The sequence below is a fragment of the Ambystoma mexicanum genome, chromosome 8, assembly GCF_040938575.1.
Source record: "Ambystoma mexicanum isolate Mex_15411 chromosome 8, UKY_AmexF1_1, whole genome shotgun sequence".
NCBI lineage: Eukaryota > Metazoa > Chordata > Amphibia > Caudata > Ambystomatidae > Ambystoma > Ambystoma mexicanum.
In genome coordinates, this window is record NC_090929.1 from 1,186,251,225 (window position 1) to 1,186,272,231 (window position 21,007).

At 44.9% G+C, this 21,007-nt stretch overlaps 1 protein-coding gene across 7 annotated transcripts in view; it reads right to left on the reverse strand.

Moving 5' to 3' along the window:
- The window catches only part of STAMBPL1 (STAM binding protein like 1), a 580,481-nt gene that overhangs the window by 192,509 nt on the left and 366,965 nt on the right, over window positions 1-21,007 (reverse strand). For all 7 annotated transcript variants that reach the window (XR_011268690.1, XM_069611270.1, XM_069611271.1 and 4 more), the window contains one exon: window positions 7,082-7,177. Coding sequence is in view for 6 of the 7 variants with exons in the window: in XM_069611270.1 (XP_069467371.1) it covers window positions 7,082-7,177 (96 nt within the window). In the remaining variant the exon portion in view is untranslated. The remainder of the gene's footprint in view (window positions 1-7,081; window positions 7,178-21,007) is intronic.

A 21,007-nucleotide genomic window follows, 5' to 3' on the forward strand; every position in this document is an offset into this window, starting at 1 on the left:
TTTCAGTTTGCATTAGATGACATTGAATTTTTAATTAGAAAGAGCAGTAATTACAGAGCTCCTGGACCCAATGGTCTGTGTAATCGGATTCCTAAGGGCAATCCCCAGCTCTAGACTAATATATTAAAATGAGCTGTTTGACTATTATGCAAACAAAAGAGACGCCCGCGACATGTAAATGATCCCACATTGTCCAGATTTATAAAAAGGGAAACCGGCATGACCCATCAAACTACCACCAGATTGCCCTGCTTGATGCAGATGCTAAGATCTTTGCCTCCCTGGTCCTGAGGGACATGCAATCTTGGGCAAGTCGTAATAAGATTTTGAAACCTAGCCAGGTGGGATTCAGGTCTGGTGTGGGTACTCCGTTGGCCGGGTGGATAATAGATTTGCTCCAGAAAATGGCCTGGGATAAATCGGTCTCTACAGTATTTGTTGCTAGAATAGTCCTGTCCCTGGCTTTTGATAGAGTTAATCGAAGTACTCTATGGTCAAAATTGGAAAGCTGGGAACTTTCATCTGGTCTATTAAATATTCTAAAATACTTGCATGCTGATTCTGCCTTGAAAGTTCGTCTGAATTTGAATGGAGCCCTGACTCCAGCAATTCCGACTTCTAGGGGTCTGCGACAGGGATGCATACTCGATCCGATTTAATTTAATTTATATTTGGCAGACTTGGGACACGCTCTTGAAGGGGCATCTTTTATTCCCTCAAACCCCCACAACTATTAAAGTTGTATTTGATGACTTATGCAGATGACATGCTTTTAATTGACTGCACCAAAGTTGGGCTTCAAAGACACATTAATTTCAGGAATATTCCACTAGAAATGACTTACTTATAAATGTAAAAAAGACAGAGAAGCAAAATGATGGCCAGAAAGTGGACATGGTTTTGAAATATTTGAGTTATAAAAAGATTTCTATTCCGGGCACGATTACATTATTAAATCACATAAAAGAAAGAGCTAAACATCTGATCTCTCAAATGATACATTTTAACAGAAGGTATGGCAAGTTGTCACTGCTTCCAGTCTTAAAATTCTACAAGGGCAAAGTGGTCCCTGCGATTATTTACCATCTAGAGATACACCACACCTTGTTAGATTTAGATTTTACTTTGTTGGAAAGTACAGTTTGCAAGGTAACCTGGTCTCTCCCTAAAGACACACCCACGGCTGCTATCGGATTTGAATTAGGTTTGGTTTCCCTGAACACTGGAGTCGTCTGAAAAAGGATTCCGTTATGTAAAATAATTTGAGCATTCTCCATTGGGCACTTTGTTTGAACAATTTACCATAGGAGAGAAGAACGCAGCTAATGACCACATTATTAATCATGTATCCCAGCTTAAGAAACAGGACTTTCATTATAATCAGGTTACACAGAACCTAGTGGCCTCCAAAACACAATTATGGTTGCATGATTGGTATCCATCTACTGATGCCTTAGGCCATTATAAAAGATTGCCAGATCTATCAAATATCCATAAAATGCTGGGGAATTGTAACCCTTATCTCGCCCGTTTTCCATAGTGGAAATTTGAACGTACAATTTTATGGTTCAGGTTGGACCTTTTATTAACGGGGGAGAACCTTTTTAATGAAAAAAAGTGCCCAATGTCAATATTGTGGGAGAAAAGTTTATCGTGATGTGTGAATCTCTAGACAATATACTTTCGGTTTTCTTTGGGTAATATATCAACGAATTGAGACTTTCTTCCCGAGACAGATTATGGGACCGAATATTTGATACCACTTTAGTTTCCTTTTACCTTCCTGAGACTGAAGACAAGAGAAATGATGGGACTGATGTGAAGAGTATAGACAAGAGAAGGTGGGAGAGTGATTCACCCTACTGGCTTATACTGCACACAGGGTTGGGGAGCCCCTAATGGGAAAGGCACACAAGGAGGGGGGTGGGGGGTGGAGAAGCAAACCACCAGTTATCTGCTCAAGGCCAAGGCCCAAGTTGCTAAAAGTATGTATTTCTTTTATAGTGGTAGGGACATAACTCGGGTAAGCTTAAGATTCTGGGCAGAGGCCGGTGTTTGGAATGGACATTCTGACTAGCACCCTTTTATATTTTGTTGTTCAAGGGTAGGGCCAAGAGTTAGGGACAGTATAGGTTGTTTTGAGTTCTAGAATAAGGAAATGTTCAGTCACAATGCCACTCTGTCAGTCTCCCGATTATGATCTTCCACAAATGGAGGATTTCTGAAAGGGGGTCTGATTATCAGACCTCTGTTTTAGAAACAGAATTACCTGCATCATTTTAATCGCACCCTCACTAGATGGCATTATGCTACACCTGCGCCTTTTATTCGCTCCTAACTTCTTTCTCCTTTATACTTTCCTACATACTTGGACATACACCAAACCTCCAGTCACATTACTTATGCTCAGTGTATGATTGCCATTCTATGCTTCTACTAAGCTTTTTTTTTCCCAACATCTCTCTGCTTTTACCTCCCTCATTATTTCTGGAGTTGTCTCATCCCCTTGTCTCGATACGCAATGATGTTATCCCGGCACATACTCCACACGCTCCGACATGCTCTTGTTCCACCACCCATCCAAGGGACACCATCTCTTAGGGTTACAGTTTGCCTCTTTGACCGCTAGCACCTTGATTCTAGAGCCGAGTTGTCCTCTACTTCAACTAAACTGAAAAGAGGAGATGGGGAGTGGGCACCGCTATGGTTAACAAGAAATACGATTTTAAATTAAATCCCATATTTAATGCAAGCCACCAAAGCATCCATAGGAATGAAGAACTGAATAAAGAACCACTACTTTTGTAAATACAGAAGTATCATGCAATTCTAAATTAAATAAACTGTCACAGAAAAATGTGGTTTTGGCATTTAATAAATCAGTCAGACTGGCCAAATTGGCCAATGGATTTCAGACCATGCAATGCCTTTCAACCGGGCAGCCATCTATGTGGACCTCTCGTTGAACCACCTACTGAAAGAACCACTTCTCAACTCTCCTTCCAAGCTCCTCCATAATACACTTTTCTGACTGTCCTTCAACCACCTCCTGAATACTCTCCCCCCTCTCCCATAATGGGATCTCTACCATCTCCTGAATATACACTGCCACCTCTTCCCTTCAAGTCTATTCATCACCCTCTCTCTTTACCACCTCACAATTCTTCACCAGCTCCAACATCTCCTGCCCTCTGCTTACCTTTCCGAGCCTCCTTACCCCAACTCTAGCTTCTGCTCTTGCCACAAGCTTGCTCCACTTTTCATTCTGTTCCACCAAACCCCCACGCTGCAGCTCTGCAATTCCGCCCCCACCATCACTGTGGTGCTGGGAAAGGACTCCAATATTGTGAGAATGGTACTGGCCTTGTCAAGAGGGGATGAGACCCCTGGGGGCCTACCAGGGAGAATTCCAGAGCCAGTACTAACTGAGAGGTAGACAGTGGCAGTTGAGAGGGCCAGCCTCTAGCATCCCTCAGGTCCAGTCTGTTTTAGCACTGAAATTGTATCACCCCATGCATGTGACCCAAAATACTGGCAGAATGTTCTCTTCGAATTTCAGAAACCTAATGACGCAAGAAGGTGAACACCCACAAGTAAGACTAGTATCAGCGTCCCACCTGGAGTCCTGGGAAGGCTCTGTCAAAAACCCTCTATATAAATAGATAGACCCGGTTTCTGCAGACGCAAGCGTATGTGAGTGCTATGCCGGTAGTGCCGCGGGAAAGAAGAACTGAGATCGGAGCTAGAACCCCCAAACAGGGACGTCCTAAGCCGACCACTGCCGCTAGCCCCAGGATGCCAGAGTTTCAGGCGGGGATCCTATACCAGCAGAGACTAAACCAGGAGACACAACCAATTGCAATTGCAATTATACGTACCTTGGGGGGGCGGTGGGGCAGACTCACTAACAAGAACTCTGACAATGCGGGCCACCATTGCTGCCTTACAGTGGACTGCGCAGAGGCAAGAGGAGTGCTTTACGCTCTATTTGGGCAGGAAAGAGGTACCGAGTGGATAGGAACATACACCCATCAGAGGTTATGGAAGGGGGAAAAGAATGCTCAGAGAAAACAAAGTGGTGGGCTGTTTGGTTAAGGTTAAGCTTATGAATATGCAAGCCCTGAACCATGACACACCTTCAGAGAATTCGGATTTAATATATTCTCTGATTTCGGCATGGTTCTTCAGTACCAAGTTATCTTAATTTTGAACTAGAATATCTTATATTTCAATCTGAAAGAGGTTGGAGAGTGTGGCTTGATTTGAATGACATCAGCTGAAACTATTTTTCAGCATCATGGGCAGAAAGGGAAAAGGGTCCACCTACATTCAATGGAAAAAGTACAAAGCAAAATAAAATTGAATTTACCATATATTGAAATGTACTGCACGCTTTCGCAAATGTACAGTATTATAAAAATTGTACAAAAGAAAGAAATACAATTAGAAACAAATAAACAAGGGGAAACAACAATCACAGATAAGAAGAAAATATATCAGGACAAAAAAGGAAAGTAGCAAGTGTGAGGGCATAGCAGAAAAATCAGGTAATTCAAAAGGTTTGGCGATAGCATGGTGAAAGAACGATAGCGGGGTTGAGTACATGGAGCCACAAAAAATGGATGTAGAATGAAGAGGACAAGAAGGAGAATAGCAAGTTACAAGAGTAGGAAGCTAATGAGGGCGGGACTATCGGCACAGCAAAAAAAAGGAAGCACACATAACAAAATTAGAGTTGGACAAAAAAAGAAAGCCCATGAAAATTGGAAAGACATTTGGGAGACACAAGAGCAGGGAGAAAGCAGAACATGACAATGAATAGCAGAGTTATAGATGGGCCACAGTTGGAACGAGAAAGGGGGAATGAACAATAATCAAAGTGAGAACAAGATCTAGGTAAGAATAGAAGTCTTTGTGGACTGGAAAGTAAGAACAGGTCACATATAATAAATATTGAAAATAGCATATACAAAGGCGAGCCACCTCTTCCCACAATACAAACTGTAATATGGTACAAAACAATCCTCCATTGTTGTTCACGGCAGTCAAGCACAGAGAAAGGGCACAGCTTAAAACATTACTTGAAATCTCTGGTGCCTGCACCATCATCTGGGTAGGGAAGACAGGGCCATATTGGCCATGGACTGCAGACCAATCAGAGGATAGGGAGGTGGTTGAAAGAAACCTCAGGAATTTGTGGGCTGTTCGGGTGAGGTCAGAGGAGGAGGTGGTGGCCGACTAAGACCAGCACGAAGAAGGACGTTGGAGTGGAGTGAGGAGGGGATTTTTGGATCAGGTGAGGCATTGGTTAGTGACTGCAAGTGATACTGTGTTGTGTGTATGCGTGCACGTCTGGCGAATGTGATTAGGAGCCATAGTGCATGGAGTGAACATGAAGTGCTTGTGTAAACAAAGGAGGGTGTCAGAGTAGAGGATGGGGAGAAGTAGTAGTGAGGAGGTGGTGGTGGTGGTGTCAGTAGTGTGGAGGGAGCCTTAGAGTGCAGGAGGGAGCATAAGTGTGGAAGGACAGTAACATTAAAGGTGGAGGCAAGGCTTAGAAGGAGTCAGACATTGGATGGGCAGAGAAGGAAGATGCAGGGACGAGAAGGGGGCGTGGAGTTGGAAAGAGGTGAATAGAAGGAGGGACCCTTCCGCAAGTAAGAGGGAAAGGACTAAGTGGGTGTGAAAGGAGAAAGACTGGCAGAGTGTTTGAAAGTCAAAACCCACTATCTCTTTTTGTCAACTAATCACTGGATAAAGTAGGGTCTGTCTACGAAGTCCCAGAGAGAGGTTAGACACAGAAGGCGTTTGGTATTCAGGTTTTCACCTTTGACATAATTTATAAGTAGGGGGTCAATATTCGGTATATACTAACCTTGGAAGTAGGGATGCCAGGGAGAGGGAGTATTAGTGCTTTCTAGACATGAGAGAGAGGGATGATTCAAGTGCCCTGAGCAATCTTTTAATACAAACTCTTTCACCGCCCCCTCGACGCCGAGTATTCAATCTGACAGCACGGAATCACAAGAGATTTTGTATGTTCTGTGGGATAGTGTGCTGATTCGCATAGCTTCTCCTCATAAACGGGTAAAATAAATGACTATGTAAATGGTCAAAGCTCCCAACTCAAACTGGTGGCTTCCAACTTATAATTCCACTCCAGCTGGCACATCAGCTCAAACGGAATGGATTCAATAGTGACATCTTGAGACAATAGTAGACAATGGAACACAGGTGAAATCTAGATCAACACAAGGATTCAGATTACTCCCTACAACAACTACTCTCTCCTCCGCTGTCTGAACCCAATAGCCAATTTGGAAACACAGCATCATCTCACCATGATGCTAGGGCTGGCTGAATCATGCTCTAGGGCCCCGGTCTTGCCCATGCCCCTCACGACAGGTGTCCTTTGTAGATGTTCATGTCTGCCTTTTTAACAGGGAAGTGGGGGTTGGTCACTGGTGAAGCTGGGGGTACTCACTCAATTAAAAGGACTTCCCAGAGCTAGAGTTAACAGAACTCACTTTTGACTGGTTCTCACTTTCCATTCTGCACCATCTAAAGACAGCAACAGGAGCTTTGTTATCTACGCTGTGGCAGAGGAAAGTCATATAGGATCAGTGTGAAATCACTAAATGCTCCTTCACTGTGTTGAAAATCCTAGTCCAGAGAAAAGAATTCTGCCAATGTCATCCACCTTGTAAAGGTAGGCATTGTAGCTAAGGGTATGGGCAATCTCCCCCACAGTATTTGGGGAAACTGACAGGGGAAACTGCTCGTTCAGAAATCTGTCTCTCAGCAAAGCACAAGGACAAAGATTCACCAGGAATTCATCCACCATGCACCCTATATCAGAAAAAACTTTGCAGAAACCCTGGATCATCAGGAATCAATTAGTGGTCCTCTGAGGCCATATGGTATAATGCACTTGCTGACATTGTAGCAGCGTAGACATGCCGAAAACAGCTTTGCTCTGACAGCCGTCTTCAGAAAACATGGGACTCTGCTGCGGAGAACAATATACCCAGATGGTGTGGCTTCATAAATAGGACTTGTTTTGTAAACTACTGATACTTACGTTGGTTTGCAGATGTTCTTGATATTCTAGGTTGTATTTTTTTAAAAGCGACTTCTTCAAATCATCTGTTCTTGAAAACGCCACATCTTTCAATTTCTTTGAAATAAAGAAATACTTATTAAGGAGATCGCTTCAACAAAAACTTTTACTGACATAGATAAATGACCAAGTGCAGACTGGAATCATGATTTGTAAACTAAAGAATGCATAATGTCCCAAGTAGAGGACCCACAGGCCCATTCATGCAATAAATTGCAAAGACTGTAGACATTTAAGGTGGTTGTGAGTAAGGAAGCCTAGCCAAGTCCATTTTTGCTCACTGTATCTGGTTCGGCCAACTGCCTTTAGCTCCACGGTCACATTTGTAGATCTCTAACCAACCATGGTACAAACCAAGGTCCCTGTAAAGACTTTTCCAAACAGTTTGTTTGTTTATTCATTTGTTAAGCGCACCAGACTCGTAAGTAAAAGGGCGCAGCAGTATGGAAATGCAAAGCTTACAAAGTTACGACATGAGCACAGGATACAGTATATACATGCTCACAAGATATACACAAAGTACAAAAATAGTGGCAGCGAATAAACATGGCTTAAATAATTACAGAAATAAACACTAAACACTGTGCAGCAATATATATTACAAGAGTAAGGCCCTTCGTGTATCACATAGTCTCACAAGTAGACTAGATAGCGCACAGGAAGACTAGAAAGCACATTGTCTTTTAAGGTGGCGCCGTAATACACTGTTAATGCAAGGTCTCTTCAGATAAAGGCCGGTTAACTGCAGGCGCAGTGAGCTAGGGGTCAGTGGCGATGATGCATTTTATAACATTTTTCTGAAATGTAGGTAAGGTTGGTCAACTCTCAGCTCTTGAGGCAGTGGGTTCCAGAATTTAGTGGCCTTTACAGTAAAGCTGTTACCACCGATGGTAGTAAGCTTGTATTTGGGTATGGTCAGACAATTAGCATTCCCAGATCTGGTAGGTCTGAGAGAGGTTCTTCTCTGGAGTTTATCAATAAGGTAGCAGCGGCTGCGTTATTGAGGGCTTTGTAGGTCAAGGAGAGGGTTTTTAATTGTATTTTATTGGATGTAGATAACCATTTATGCTGGCGTCTCTCAGAGGAGATGTGGGTTTTTTTATTTATGCCTAGGGCTGCTCTTCGGGCATTGTTCTGTAATGTTTGGAGCTTTTGATTAGTTGATTTATTAGCACCACTGTATAGGACATTACAGTAGTCGATTCTAGAGAGTATTAGGGCTCTGGCCAGGATCAAGCAACTATTGTCGGAGAGGAAAGGCTTACCAGCTCTGAGTAGCTTGCAAGTTTAAGCAGTAGAGGAGATAAGGGATTTAATCTGTTTATCAAAGGATTATGTGGAATCCAAGTAGAATCCAAGGGTTTTTACATCCTTCGAGACTTTAATGGTGTTCCCATTAATATTAAAAGAGGAAAATTCTTGGCCTAGTTTTTTGATGTTAGCCTGTGAACCCAGAATTATTAGCTCAGTCTTATCGTTCAAGCACAGGCCATGAGTAGCCATCCATGCTTGGATGATAAGGTAAACTTTGTTCACTAATCCAGTGTCTGTAATGTAATCCCCAGAAAGCGGGAGGGGAATATGAGTATCATCTGAGTAATTAGTGTAGATGAAACCCAGATGGTCCAGATCGTCAAACAGTGGCTTAGTAAAGATATTGTAAAGGGTTGGCGAGACGCAGGAGCCTTAAGGGACACCACATAGGATTGGTGTTGGGTCAGCGGCTGCCGACGGGGAGAAGACCATCATGGTTCTCTCACTCAGGAAGGACTCAATCCATTTGATGGCTCCAGAGGAGAAATGGGCCGCAGAATCAAGGTGAATACATAGGACCTTATGATTGACCAGATCAAATGCAGCAGAGAGATCAAGTAGGAGCAAGAGTACTGTCCTCCCTTTGTCTCTCTGCTCGTCTATTTGGGACTTTAGGTCAATCAAGGCTGTCTCTGTACCGTGTAGTGTCCGGAAACCAGATTGTCTATTACCTATGAGTTTATGCAGTTCAAGGTGTTTTGGAATTTGGATATAAGCAGCTTTATCCAGTATTTTGAGTAGAAATGGGACCGTAGTCATAGACCCGTAATTAGTAGGGATAAGAGGATCTAATGACTGTTTCTTGAGGAGGGGGAGCACCCATGATTGATTAAGGTTGGCAGGGATAGTGCCTGTAGCAAATGAGGCATTTGTCAGTTTTGTAATGAATGGTGATAGTTCTCTGGCAGCATCTTTTATTAATTGTGCTGGGCAGATATCGCCTTTGCAGTTTGAAGGCTTCAATGACAGGATAATTTTTTCTACCTCCAAGGTGGACATTTTAGAGAAATGGAAAGTCGTATTGGGCGCCGGTGGTAAGACATTAGGCAGACGGGTGTTGGGTAGTACCGTACGTTCAGTACTCTTTCATGTTTGGGCACATGATTGGGAATCGACTGTCTCGTCACTGGGAAGTAGGCAGCTATCTATTACTTGTGAACATGCATCCTACTTGCACATAGTGGGCTGAAAAGAAACTATGTACAAACTCCTCCAATAGAGTGGAGGAAACGTCTGAGATGAGTCTGGGTTTTCAGATAAGTAAGGAAGGAAATGTCAAAGTCAATGGGCCTACAATAGTTGTTATGAATGCTGGTCTATAGTGTCTGGCTCTCAACTATGTTCCCTATTGTAATGTTGTAGTACCAGACATCTCTGCTGATCTGCACTACAATCAGATTTCTGCTGCCTTCTTTGAACTGACATTTAGCCATCTCAACTGCATCTCCCACATCCTATGACTTGCACCACCAGGTACACCTTCTAACCTTGTACCCTGAAGCTTCATAAACGTGCCCTTCTAACAGTTAGAGTTGTTCTCATCTCCATCAAAATCACTGTCTTATTGTCCTACTATTTCACCATATACCTCAGCTGAAAATCTCATTTGGCCAATGAAAAGTAGCCAAGAAGACTCCACAGAAGACGAAACTCATAGGTCAGCTTCAAACAGGTTTATTTGTGATAACATAGTCGGGGAACTTAAACGCAGTCTGAATACCAAACAAAATACTTCATGCTGCAAATCAATCCCTTAAAAGTCTCACTGGCATCTTCCTGGCGTCACTCACAATATTTAGATAGTTTCTCTATATGGCGATGTCCGGATTGTGGATGGGTCTTTCCGTAAAGGGCATGAGCCAAACAGCGCATCTTAGGATTGATAGGAGTCTGTTGAGATTCCAGGGGCTGTTGTAGAAAGACCTGAGGAAAATCCCAGAGGTGAGGTTGGTGGTAGGGTTCCTAGATCACTGGTGGCATCACAGCTGACGTCCCAACCTCAGGGTCCTCATCCAGCAGTCACTCAATTCCACCTCACTTTCCTCCACAGCAAGTCACTGCTGACTCGTGTCTCAAGGCCGAAACTAGATCTAGCCTCTGCCCCTTGAGCTAGCATTCAACGGTCCTCCCTAACGATCCCCTCCATAGGCTGGTTCTTCCTCCCAGTTTGATCGGTTTGCATTGTCGTACTTGAACTGTCAATGTCCACACATTCAGAGGGCCACTTCAACTCCTCTCCAGCGGTTGCATCTCTCCAACACCACAATAGAGGGACCCAACAGCTGACTATGCACCTATGAAAACCTCCTCCACTCTCCCCTCCTCCTTGGTCTTCTACAAATCCAAATTCTTCTCTGTTGTCTCCTCTTGCTTGTTGTCACCTTTTACAACCTTCCTTCTTCTCACCACAACCTGATGCTCCAGTTCCCTCTGCACCGTAGCCTCCTTATACACATTTCCAGGATTCAAAATTACAATTCGATGAGCAGCTAAAACCAGCTCCTGAGTAGGAGGCATCATTCAGTAGGCAGGAGCTACGGCCATGGAACAAGGAGTGTGTACCCAGCTTGAAATCTAGCTCCCGATGATATGAACACTTTCTCTTTTTTCCAATTACGTATGATCCATTATATTTAAATGTGTACTAGACATGTCCTAAATCTTCTACAGTAACAATCTCAAATGCTCCAAATGATTGTCACATATGCAAGTTTGTAAGGCAACAGTTGGACTGGGTGCCAAAATGTAGCTCCTGGTAGCTGTTTTGAAGCTACTCAGGCTCTCCTAGGCTACAAGCAGGAGCTAAATAGCTCCCAGCCATTTCAAACCCTGCATTTAACTCACTCTACCCTTCCACCTACTCCAATACCTTGAGATCTTTCTTCACTTCCAACACGTAGTGCACCTTCAGCTCTCTGCACCTCTACCTTCATCTCCCCAGCTCACGCTGCTCCGTCAACTCTCCATCTGTTTTTATACCACCCGGTGCCCTCCTTTGGAAATAGGTCTTCATTACACTCTATAGTTGGCATTCCTGATTGTTACTTTTCTGGGCATTGAAGGTGCAGTTAATTGGATAATGTATGTCCTGCACTGATCACAGATAGGGCCCTCAAAGGTCATTTTTTGATTTGTTTGGGATGAGCATGCATGCTTAAGTGCAGACACCAGGCCCTGCAGACGGAGTTCCTCACTGGTTCCCTTAGTAAGTGGTGTGTTTGTGCACAGTCTTCCGTAATTGTTTCTTTCTTGTAAGTAGCTGTGATTGTCCATTTTGCGTTTTCTACAGCTCTACTTTGTTCTATTATTATATGGGTCTGTTACTGCAGCTACGGCCTAAACTGCGTTTGAATTTTTGAGAAGGTGCTTTCACAAGAACACTTTGTATGGTGCTGATAATGGGATGATGGAATGCTTTGAAGGTGTACGAGGGGATCGTCCCCATTTCAACCGCAGTCCCCACAACAAGTGGGGTGGAGATCCCCCCACACCCCCTTAGTCATCCCCCACTCTGGCAGCTATGGGAAGGCAGGAGACGGTCCCATACTTCCTCCTCCTCACTTTGAGCTCCCCTTGTAGTGTCCAGGAGGTACCAACAAACAAAGTTGACATAGGCTTGCAAGCGTCCCTCCCTGTCAATTACCATTAAAGGAGTAGGGCTGGAAGGATAAGAACCAACAAACGGACTTCTGCCTTTCAGGAGTGCAAGAATAAGCAGAGGCTAAAGTGCCTCACACGTCTTCAAACCAAAAACACAATCAAGAATGTAAAACCAGCACAGTAAAGAGCTATGCCTCCCTCGCCTTTTGTGGTAACGAGAGCCGAGGAAAGGCTATACTTTCAAGAGGGGTGTGCATGTGCTTGAGTAGTAACCCAAACAGAAGTATAATTGTCCCCCCAAAAAAAAGGAATGTCCAAGCCATGTTCTATAAAAAATATATTTACTTTAATTAAACACACCATATGCAATCTCAAATAAATCAAAAACACTCCATAACCCCACCTGTGTAGAAAGAACACAGGAAAGGTGGTGGAGCTGGAGACAGATGCGCAGCTGAGTCGGTTCGATGAGAGGTCTCAAAGGAAGTGCTTCAGAGAAGACACCTGGGTCAGTTATGTTGTCGGCTCAACCTGCGATGAAGAGGCTGTTGGTTCGAACAGCGGTTTGGAGTGATGCAAGTGCAGCAGCACTTCTTGGTTCAATCCAAAGAAATGACGTGATTCAGCTAGTGTGGTGCAGCTGCGAACTGGCTCAAATGGGCGGAACATTGTGTTGAATATCGTAGAGTGCCAAGGGCAGCTCCGGTGGGTGCTGTTGGTTCGAACTGTATCGAGCACACTCAAATCATGGTTCTCAGCGGTTCAACAGCCAAATGTCAGGAATCGTGGCTGTCTTGACACTTCAGGGTCTCAAGGTCAAGATGGGTCTTTTTCTCAGTCTACCAAACACAGTGGAGGCTGTAACACACTTTCAGGGGTCCTTCCTGGGCAGTAGTGTGTCTGGCAGAGATGCAGGTCTGGATGTAGCATCAGATTCACACCAAATAGTCTCTGGAGATGGTTAGTGGACAGAGCTAGTCTCTGCCTTGAAACAGCTGCCTTCACCTGACAACTGGAGGACTTTGGAAAGGACTGTTCGCCCAACAGGGTCCAATGAAATATTATTGAAGGTCTGAAGTCCATAGAGGATTCAAAGAAGTGGTGGGAAACCCCTTATTTTAAAGGCAAAAGTCTACAGGTGATTGGACAAAAACAAGCCTGCTTAAAAGGTTCAATCCCTGTCCTTGGAACAAGTGGCCTTTGTCTTCTGACATCTGAGAAACCAGAGGGTGTCTCACTTACTAGTCCCCGGGGATCCGTCATCCTGGTGGCCAGGACACGGTCATCGCTATTGGATCCAGTTCCTGGGGCTGGACCAGTGAGGGAGGATCAACTGGATTGGGGGCCCTTGGGGAGTAGAGGTGGGACCCCGACAGATGAGATGCGGTATCCCCCTTCCTATAACACCTTTTCCGCAGCCTACTACGTAGGATGCTCAGATACTCTTAACCCCGCCCTTTTTCAGACAAACACTTCGCACACCCAGAAAGACCATGGACAAACGCAAATGCCTTCTTCTTGACTTCCCAAAACAAGGGTTAGGCAATAGACCAGAATCATACACACCTGATGGCCCTTTCCCTTCCCCACAGGGCTAAAAGGTGGAGCACAAGAGCGCTATATGAACAAGGCAGACCGCAAAACATGAGAGCTAACTCAGCATGGCAGTTCAAGAGGAGGAGAAAGACGGTGCGAACCGAGAGGGTAACAAGGAGAGAAGCAACTTTGCCCTTTCCGACCAAGGGCCGTAAAACCTCAGTGAACGGAATGGTAAGACCGTGAACAATAGCCAGCGTGTGTTGCAGCAGATGTCAATGGTATTCGGGACCCTCCTCCACTGATAACCAAGCTGGGGAGAGACTCCTGTCTCTGTGGCACCAACCTTGACTCCAGAGAGAAGAAAGCCAAGGGGTTCATCATAGCCGGTGAGTTGAGGGGAGAACCGATAAGAAACCGAACTGTGCTGAACCAAAAGTAGAAAATGGCTAATTGAACCGAGAAGTTACAGAGAACTGTTGATATCGGAAAGGGGGAAAACCAGCAACAGAGGAGTCCGGCACCACGTGGTTGCTCACTCAGAAAACTCTGTTCGATTACACGATTGTTGAAACTACCATAACCAGAAGGCCTTGGGAAAGGCGAGAAGGGGGTCAAAGTGGTCATACAGGGGTCTTGTAAAATCCTCTGTACAGTCGAAAGTCTTTGACCGACAGATGATTGTGAAGCTAAGGGAAGAGAATCTTGCCTCCGAAGAGTTGAATGAGAAAGGCACGATTGACAAGATTGGCAAGAGTGAACCCGAAAGAGGGATTCCGAGAAAGATGGATGAAGTCTAAAGTTCCGAAATACAGTGTGTTTACAAGAGTGAAACCGGACGAGGGATGTCCAAAGTGAAATATATAAAAAGACATTAAGTGTCGCGAATGTCATGACAAAATTGCATTGAAAGCCATAGTGAACCCGTTCGAGGGAGGCGGTCCGATCACAGCCCGGAAGAGGGGGATCCAAAGATTGTGAATCCAACACCGAACAACCAGTGAATGCAACAAAGAAAAATACAAGAGGGAAAGCCTTTGGATGGCATGGACCCGACAAAGAGAAGCTGATATTCGAGAAGGTTCTGAGCTCGGAAGAGGGGGAAGCCAGGTGTGAAGAGCCATCACCCAAATTAAGAACTCTAGAACATTTTTTTTAATCTTTTGTTCTCATACTTTGAACCAGTCAGGCCCTCGAAAGCAAGAAAACATAGCTATCAGAGGCCATGGTATCATTAAGGAACTTTCTAGGAATATGCGCCCAGAAGAGGGGATCCAAGGGTGAAAGACATCACCCAACGTGCAAGCAGACAATAACTGTTGTTTATTATTTTGAATACATCAGGTCCACGGAGGCAGGAGACTTTTTATAGAAAAGAGATTTAACCACTGAAGGCCCAGATACCCGAAAGCGGAACTGTTGGGTGCTGACTCGTGCTGGGAAAGTTTGAGTGTGTGCTGTGCTCCAGAATCCTACCTTAGCCTATGCTTAAAATATGGGGAAGGGAGACCCCGACCACCGCCTCCTGACCTATTATTTCTCAACACTTCCTTCTTTCATATGAATATCATCCCACACTTCTTTTGTATTTAGTGTAAGGATTGGCAATAGGTTTTTCTTAGTATAGGCCCTTTTATTTGACAAGACGCCACTAGGACTGCCTTATTATTATTATTATTTGATAGTCGAAGCTTGCTCCCATCTTAGATTTAGTTTTATATTAAGCGTTTTTTCAAACTACCTTTGCAGTTTAATAAACACCCTTGAACTGTGATCACTTGTGTCTGTCTTTACTGTTGCCACCATAAATTCCTTACACATCACACCCAAGGAAGTGGAGCGGACAGGAAGGAAAGAAAGCGGTGGAGGGAACCAAGATGGTAGAACCTTCCTCCAGCTGTAAAGACTTCTCTGTCTACACTTATTCCTTCCCTTGTCAATAGAATCAAAAGGTATATTGGTCTTCAGCACACTAGTGTGAGGAGCTCCATTTTTGGATGGTCTGCCCTTTGATCCCTGTTCTCAGGATATCTTCCTGTGGAGTGGCTGTCTATCTGGGGAGGACGTTACCTGCCCTCACAAAGGAACAAAGATAAGTCAACCCCAGGGTTACAGTCCTGGTGCTGCAGCAATGTCTGGGAAGAATGCACAACACTTCCACAGCTGAAATGGGCACACAAGGATGACCTAGTGTGATAACAAATTGATGTGGCTTGGATAAATATGAGAGATGCTGGCCACCATACCCTATACTCATATGGCTTATATGTACAGTTTAGTGTAACAGGACAGCCTGCTCATAGGCATGTTGTGTTTGGAACAGCGGTACATAGCTTAAATGCATTCCCTGAGCTGCAGACACTGACACCGACACTGTACCTGTCAAGAAGGCACATGTGACCCCTGAACCGGCTCTGTGCCACTGAAGAGCAGGCTCTATAGATCAGTGTACACTATATTTTTGGCATGCCTCCCAACCCAAAAGGTTGAGACTCACCTTGAAGGGATATGGCCTAATACAACAACTTTGGGTTTCTCCCCATGCATAGCCATAAGCCACCTCAGAGGTCTGTGGTCTGTTTGGATGGTAAAATAAGATCCAAATATGTAGCTTTTCAGCTTAGTTACCACCCCAACTACTGCAAAAATCCTCCTTCTCAATAGTGGCCCAGTTGTGCTCTCTCTTGGTCAAGCGCCCATCAAAATAGGCACAAGTTTTCGCTACCCCCTCAAAGTCTAGCTGTGCGAATGCTGCACCAATTCCCAATCCACAAGCGTCCGTCTGTATGATTAATTCCTGCCTATAATTTGGGATATTTATAACTGGGGCCTTACACAAACCTTCCTTCAAGCTCTGGAAAGATATCTAACAGGCAGAGGTCCAAGTGACCTTTGTCATTCTCTTAGATGCCACATCATTGAGGGCAAGAGTCCCATACCCCTTGATGTAAGGCATGTAGTAATCAGTGGAGCCTAAGAGGCACTCACCTATGTCTAGTTAGTGGGGATATCCCAATCCATCAGTGCCTGGACTTTGGCCTGGAGAGGCTGTTTCTTACCTCCACCCACTTGTTGTTCAAGTAACAGTACCCTGCGCTATCTGGCACCTGGATGTCTTGGTAGTCAAGCCAGCCTTCAGCATGCCTTGAAGCAGCTGTTCAAGGTGAGATATATGCAGCGTCATCTAGCAAGGCAACGCTAAAACCCTCTATCCCAGAGAGCACCTGATTTACTATTCTCTGAAAGGCAGTAGGGACATTCTTTAACCCAAAGGGCACGACAGTAAACCGGTATTGATCATCTGAAGTGTTTGTCCATTAGGCCGCCTTGTCAGTACCACTCCGCGAGGTTAAAGCTGCTCTTGAATTTGGCAGAATCTACCCAGTGAATGAGCTTGTCTGCACTAGCTATGGGTGCGTATCTGTCTTAGTTACAAATTTGAGCCCTCTGTAGTCCACACAAAAAAAAAAATGAAATCAGACTTTAGTCTTTCCACCACTGGACGTTTTAAGGACCAGTACCACAGTGCTAGCCCAGGAGCTGTGGGACAGTTCAATCACCCCTAAATCCAACATCTTGGTGAACTCCACCTTGCCCGTGTCCTTTACCTTATCAGACATCAGGTGAATTCTGCTCTCCATCGGCTTACTGTCTCCAGGGTCCATGTCAATTTTACCTGGTGTCATTGAGAACAGACTTGCATACTGGCACAGCTGTTGCTGGCAGTGCTGCAACCTCAATTGCTATTTGGTTATGTTTGGGGAGATTTGGACTCCCTCCATAGACCCCAGGAGTGGACTGTGTGTGTAACAGGTCTGGGAGGGGGATCCGTCTCCTTCAGTCACATCTATCACAAGAGCCATCACCAAGTCATCCCGGCTGTGGTGAGGCTTCAGCCAGTGGGCACGAAATACCATGTGTGTCTGGCTTGGTATCTTTGTAATATGGGGTCCTTAATCTCACTGCTCTTTTCTAGCACCACATATAGCTCAGACACTTGTCACGAAGGGCACTCGGCTTGGCAGGATCCAACATCCAGACCATCTGCCCTGAAGTATACTCTTTCACTAAGGCCATCTGGCCATGCCAGTGCTTCATGAGTTCCTTGCTGGCCTTCAGATACCAGGTGCTCGGTCTTCTGTATTTGGCCCTCTTGGATCTGAGACCAAGCATTTAATCTACTATGTCATCGGGAGGCATTCAGGGATTGCCCTCTCAACCTTCTCGCACCAGACTTATCAAACCCCAAAACAGGATGACCAAACAAAAGCTGAAATGGGCTGAACCGTACTCTGTTCTGTGGCACGTCCCAGTAGGCAAACAGAACTCATGGCAGGAGAATATCCCATTTCCTGTCTGGGCCTTGTTGAATCTCTCCACAAGCCCATTGCTGTGTGGTTGAAAGGCTCTGTAGAACTTCGAAGTAACCCCAAATGCATTACACATAGCCTTCATATATGGGGATATGAAGTTGGATTCCCTTTCAGAAAGAACTTCTTTAGTGAATCTTACATGTGAGAATAACCCGATGAATGATTTCACCACCAGTTGCGCTTTGATGATTCTCAAGGTAACTGCCTCAGGGTACCGGGTGGCATGGACTAACCACGATCTATCACTTCTTCTGGTTGGTCTGAGGATCCAAAGGACCCACAATGTCTATGCCTATTTTTTCGAATGGCTGCCCAACCACTGGTAGAAGAATAAAGGCAGCCTCTGTGGCCCTGCTGGCCATATCGGATGCTTGCAGGTATGACAGGACCTGACAAAGTCCTTTAATTGTACACCTATCTGGGGCCATTAAAATGGGCAGACAACCTGTCAGCTGTCTTGGTCACTCTTAAGTGGCCTGCAAAAGGAATGTTTTGAGCCAAGCCCAGTAGGATCTTTCTGTGGCACTGGGGCACGACCACTGTCCGGTTCGCCTCGGCCACACAATTGTTGAGCTCACTGTACAGGACACAATGCTCCCAGTACACCATAAACATCCCAGGGGCGTCCTTCTAAACCAGTTTCTCTGCCTGCTCAACCAGATCTGCCAGAGTTGGACAGTCTTGCTGTGCTTGGCAAAGGTCAGCCTGACTGGGACCTCAGCTAAGGACAGGTCACTTAGTTCTGGCAGACCATTCAGGTATTAAAACAGTGTCCTACACCCCAGGTTGTGGTTCTATGCCTGAAGGCACCTCATTGGCCACTAGGTCTCCGTCAGTAGGAGCAGGCTCCCCTGTGCACTCAGGATCTGCACTAGGAAGTACCGACGGTTCCGGTCTATCGCCATCTTCAGCTGGGGACACCCCAGGGTACATGGCAGCGAGGGTGGCTACCTGTGCTGCGTCCTTGGCCCTAGATCTTGTGATCACAGCAATGATTTCAGCATTAGGCACATCATTCCCCAACAGACTGTCCACTGGAATTGCATCCTTAACAGCAACACAGCTAAGAGTTTCACCTCTCCAACTAAACTCCACGATAGCCAGTGGGCATCGGGTAATGCCATCAAACACCCCAAGTTACTTGGGAGGATCAGGGATCCTCTGTCCTATCGCACCCACCGTACCGAGACATCTGTGATACTCGCAGCAGTATCACAAAATGCTATTGCTCGGTCCCTATTTATAAAAAAGGGATTCAAAAATATCTGTGTTGGTCGGAACCGGGGTCTCTGTTGGTGAACCAGTGCCTTTCCCACTTAGAGATATTAGGGTACATTAAACCAGCCCCTAGTTGGAATCCATTGCATAGGATGCCCACGCTACTGCTTCCTTCTACATGAGGTTAGCACTAACTAGGGCCTGCTTGGGTCTCCCTTGCAAGGTGAATCTCCTCTCCCATGTGTTATGTCCCCACATAGAAAGCAGACTCTGACCCCCTGAATCTGCTTTGTGCAACTGGAGAGCAGATGCTGCAGATCAGGATACTGAGCGGGGCACATGTGTACACTATACTTTGGCAAGGAGCTTTGGAAAGGGGGACCTGGCTGGCAGGTCACCCTTTCTGAGATATAATTACCCACATCATGTTATTAATTAAATTAAAAAAAGCCAGGGCTTCTACACCCTCCAGATGACAATTCCTCGCAGTGGCCCACCTTTAGACTGTACCTGTGACCCCTCCTCACTCCACCTCCTGTCCTGAGAGTTGGGCTTAGACTATTCCATCAAGATGATCACTTGGAGGGTATGAGGAGCTTGAGGGAATCACTAGTACCACCCGACTCAGGAAGATATACCCAAGGAAACGGACTACCGGGCCTTAAGGAAAACGTTCCGCACATCGGGCAAATATGGATTTCCAGGTGCTTCGATAGCATTTGAGGGCTTATATTGCCCATTATATCATAGTCAAATTCTCTAGTGTACAGTTTCTGGCTAATTAATAGGATTGGCTGCTCTATCCCATTCTGTATGTGGAAGAAATCAATCCTAAGCCTGTGAACGATGCATCCATTTTATGATGAAAACTGCATTGAAATTCGGCTTTGTGAGCAAGGGTGGACGACAGAGGGATTGCTTTAACCTCCCTAAAGCTTCTTCTGCTTCGGTCTTCCACTTGAGTTGGCTCAGTTAGTTTCCTCTTGGTTTGTTGAAGGTGCAGCCAGGGTAGATTAGTTTGGGGCGAAACTTCTGTAATAACCAAACAATACCAGGAAGGCTTCAAAATAGTTATTGGTAATTGGGATGTGTTCCACTGCTTGTACTTATCTTCCCAGGTGTGCAAAGTACCAAATCTTCATCTACTCCAATTTTGCAGGCCCACTTTGTGCTTCCTCCAGCACACCTTCATTTAGTGAGGTGTGGGTAAATATAAACGTCCCATTAGCATCAGTCTCCTACATTCTGGGGATCTTATTTCACAGATTTCTCCTTGCTGTCTTTTATGTGTATGCAAGTCTGCATATAAAGCTGAAGAGGGCATCTTATGTATATGTTGGACATCTGCCTCTCTTCCCATCGGACCAGCTCTTGCTTTAAGAGCTATTTTGAATTGAGTGTCTGTTTTGTTTTTAAAAAAAAAATGTATTTTGAGTTGACTTCATTTACATAATTTAGTTACATCCCACCCCCATCCAAATGGACAGTGCCTTAAAAAACACCTGCACCACAAGTATTATTTTAACCAGGGGAGGCTGTAATCACGCTTACACTAAAATTCACTTTATGATTAGCAGAAAATCCAAAATGTGCTTTAAAAATTAGGATAAAATCTTAACTGGGCACACACCTTCAAATTGAACACCCACAATTGAGCACATAAGGCCCAACCAGGTGAACCTGGAGGAAGTCTATTTGGGATATGAATTTATTTTGCAACCACTCCAGGACAGGACAGTTCGAACCACCCCAGATTTCGTGGACATAACAAAACCATGGAATAGACCTTTGCCTTACATACCCTACAGGCACTTGTTCAATCTGAATGCCCCCAACTTGAAATACC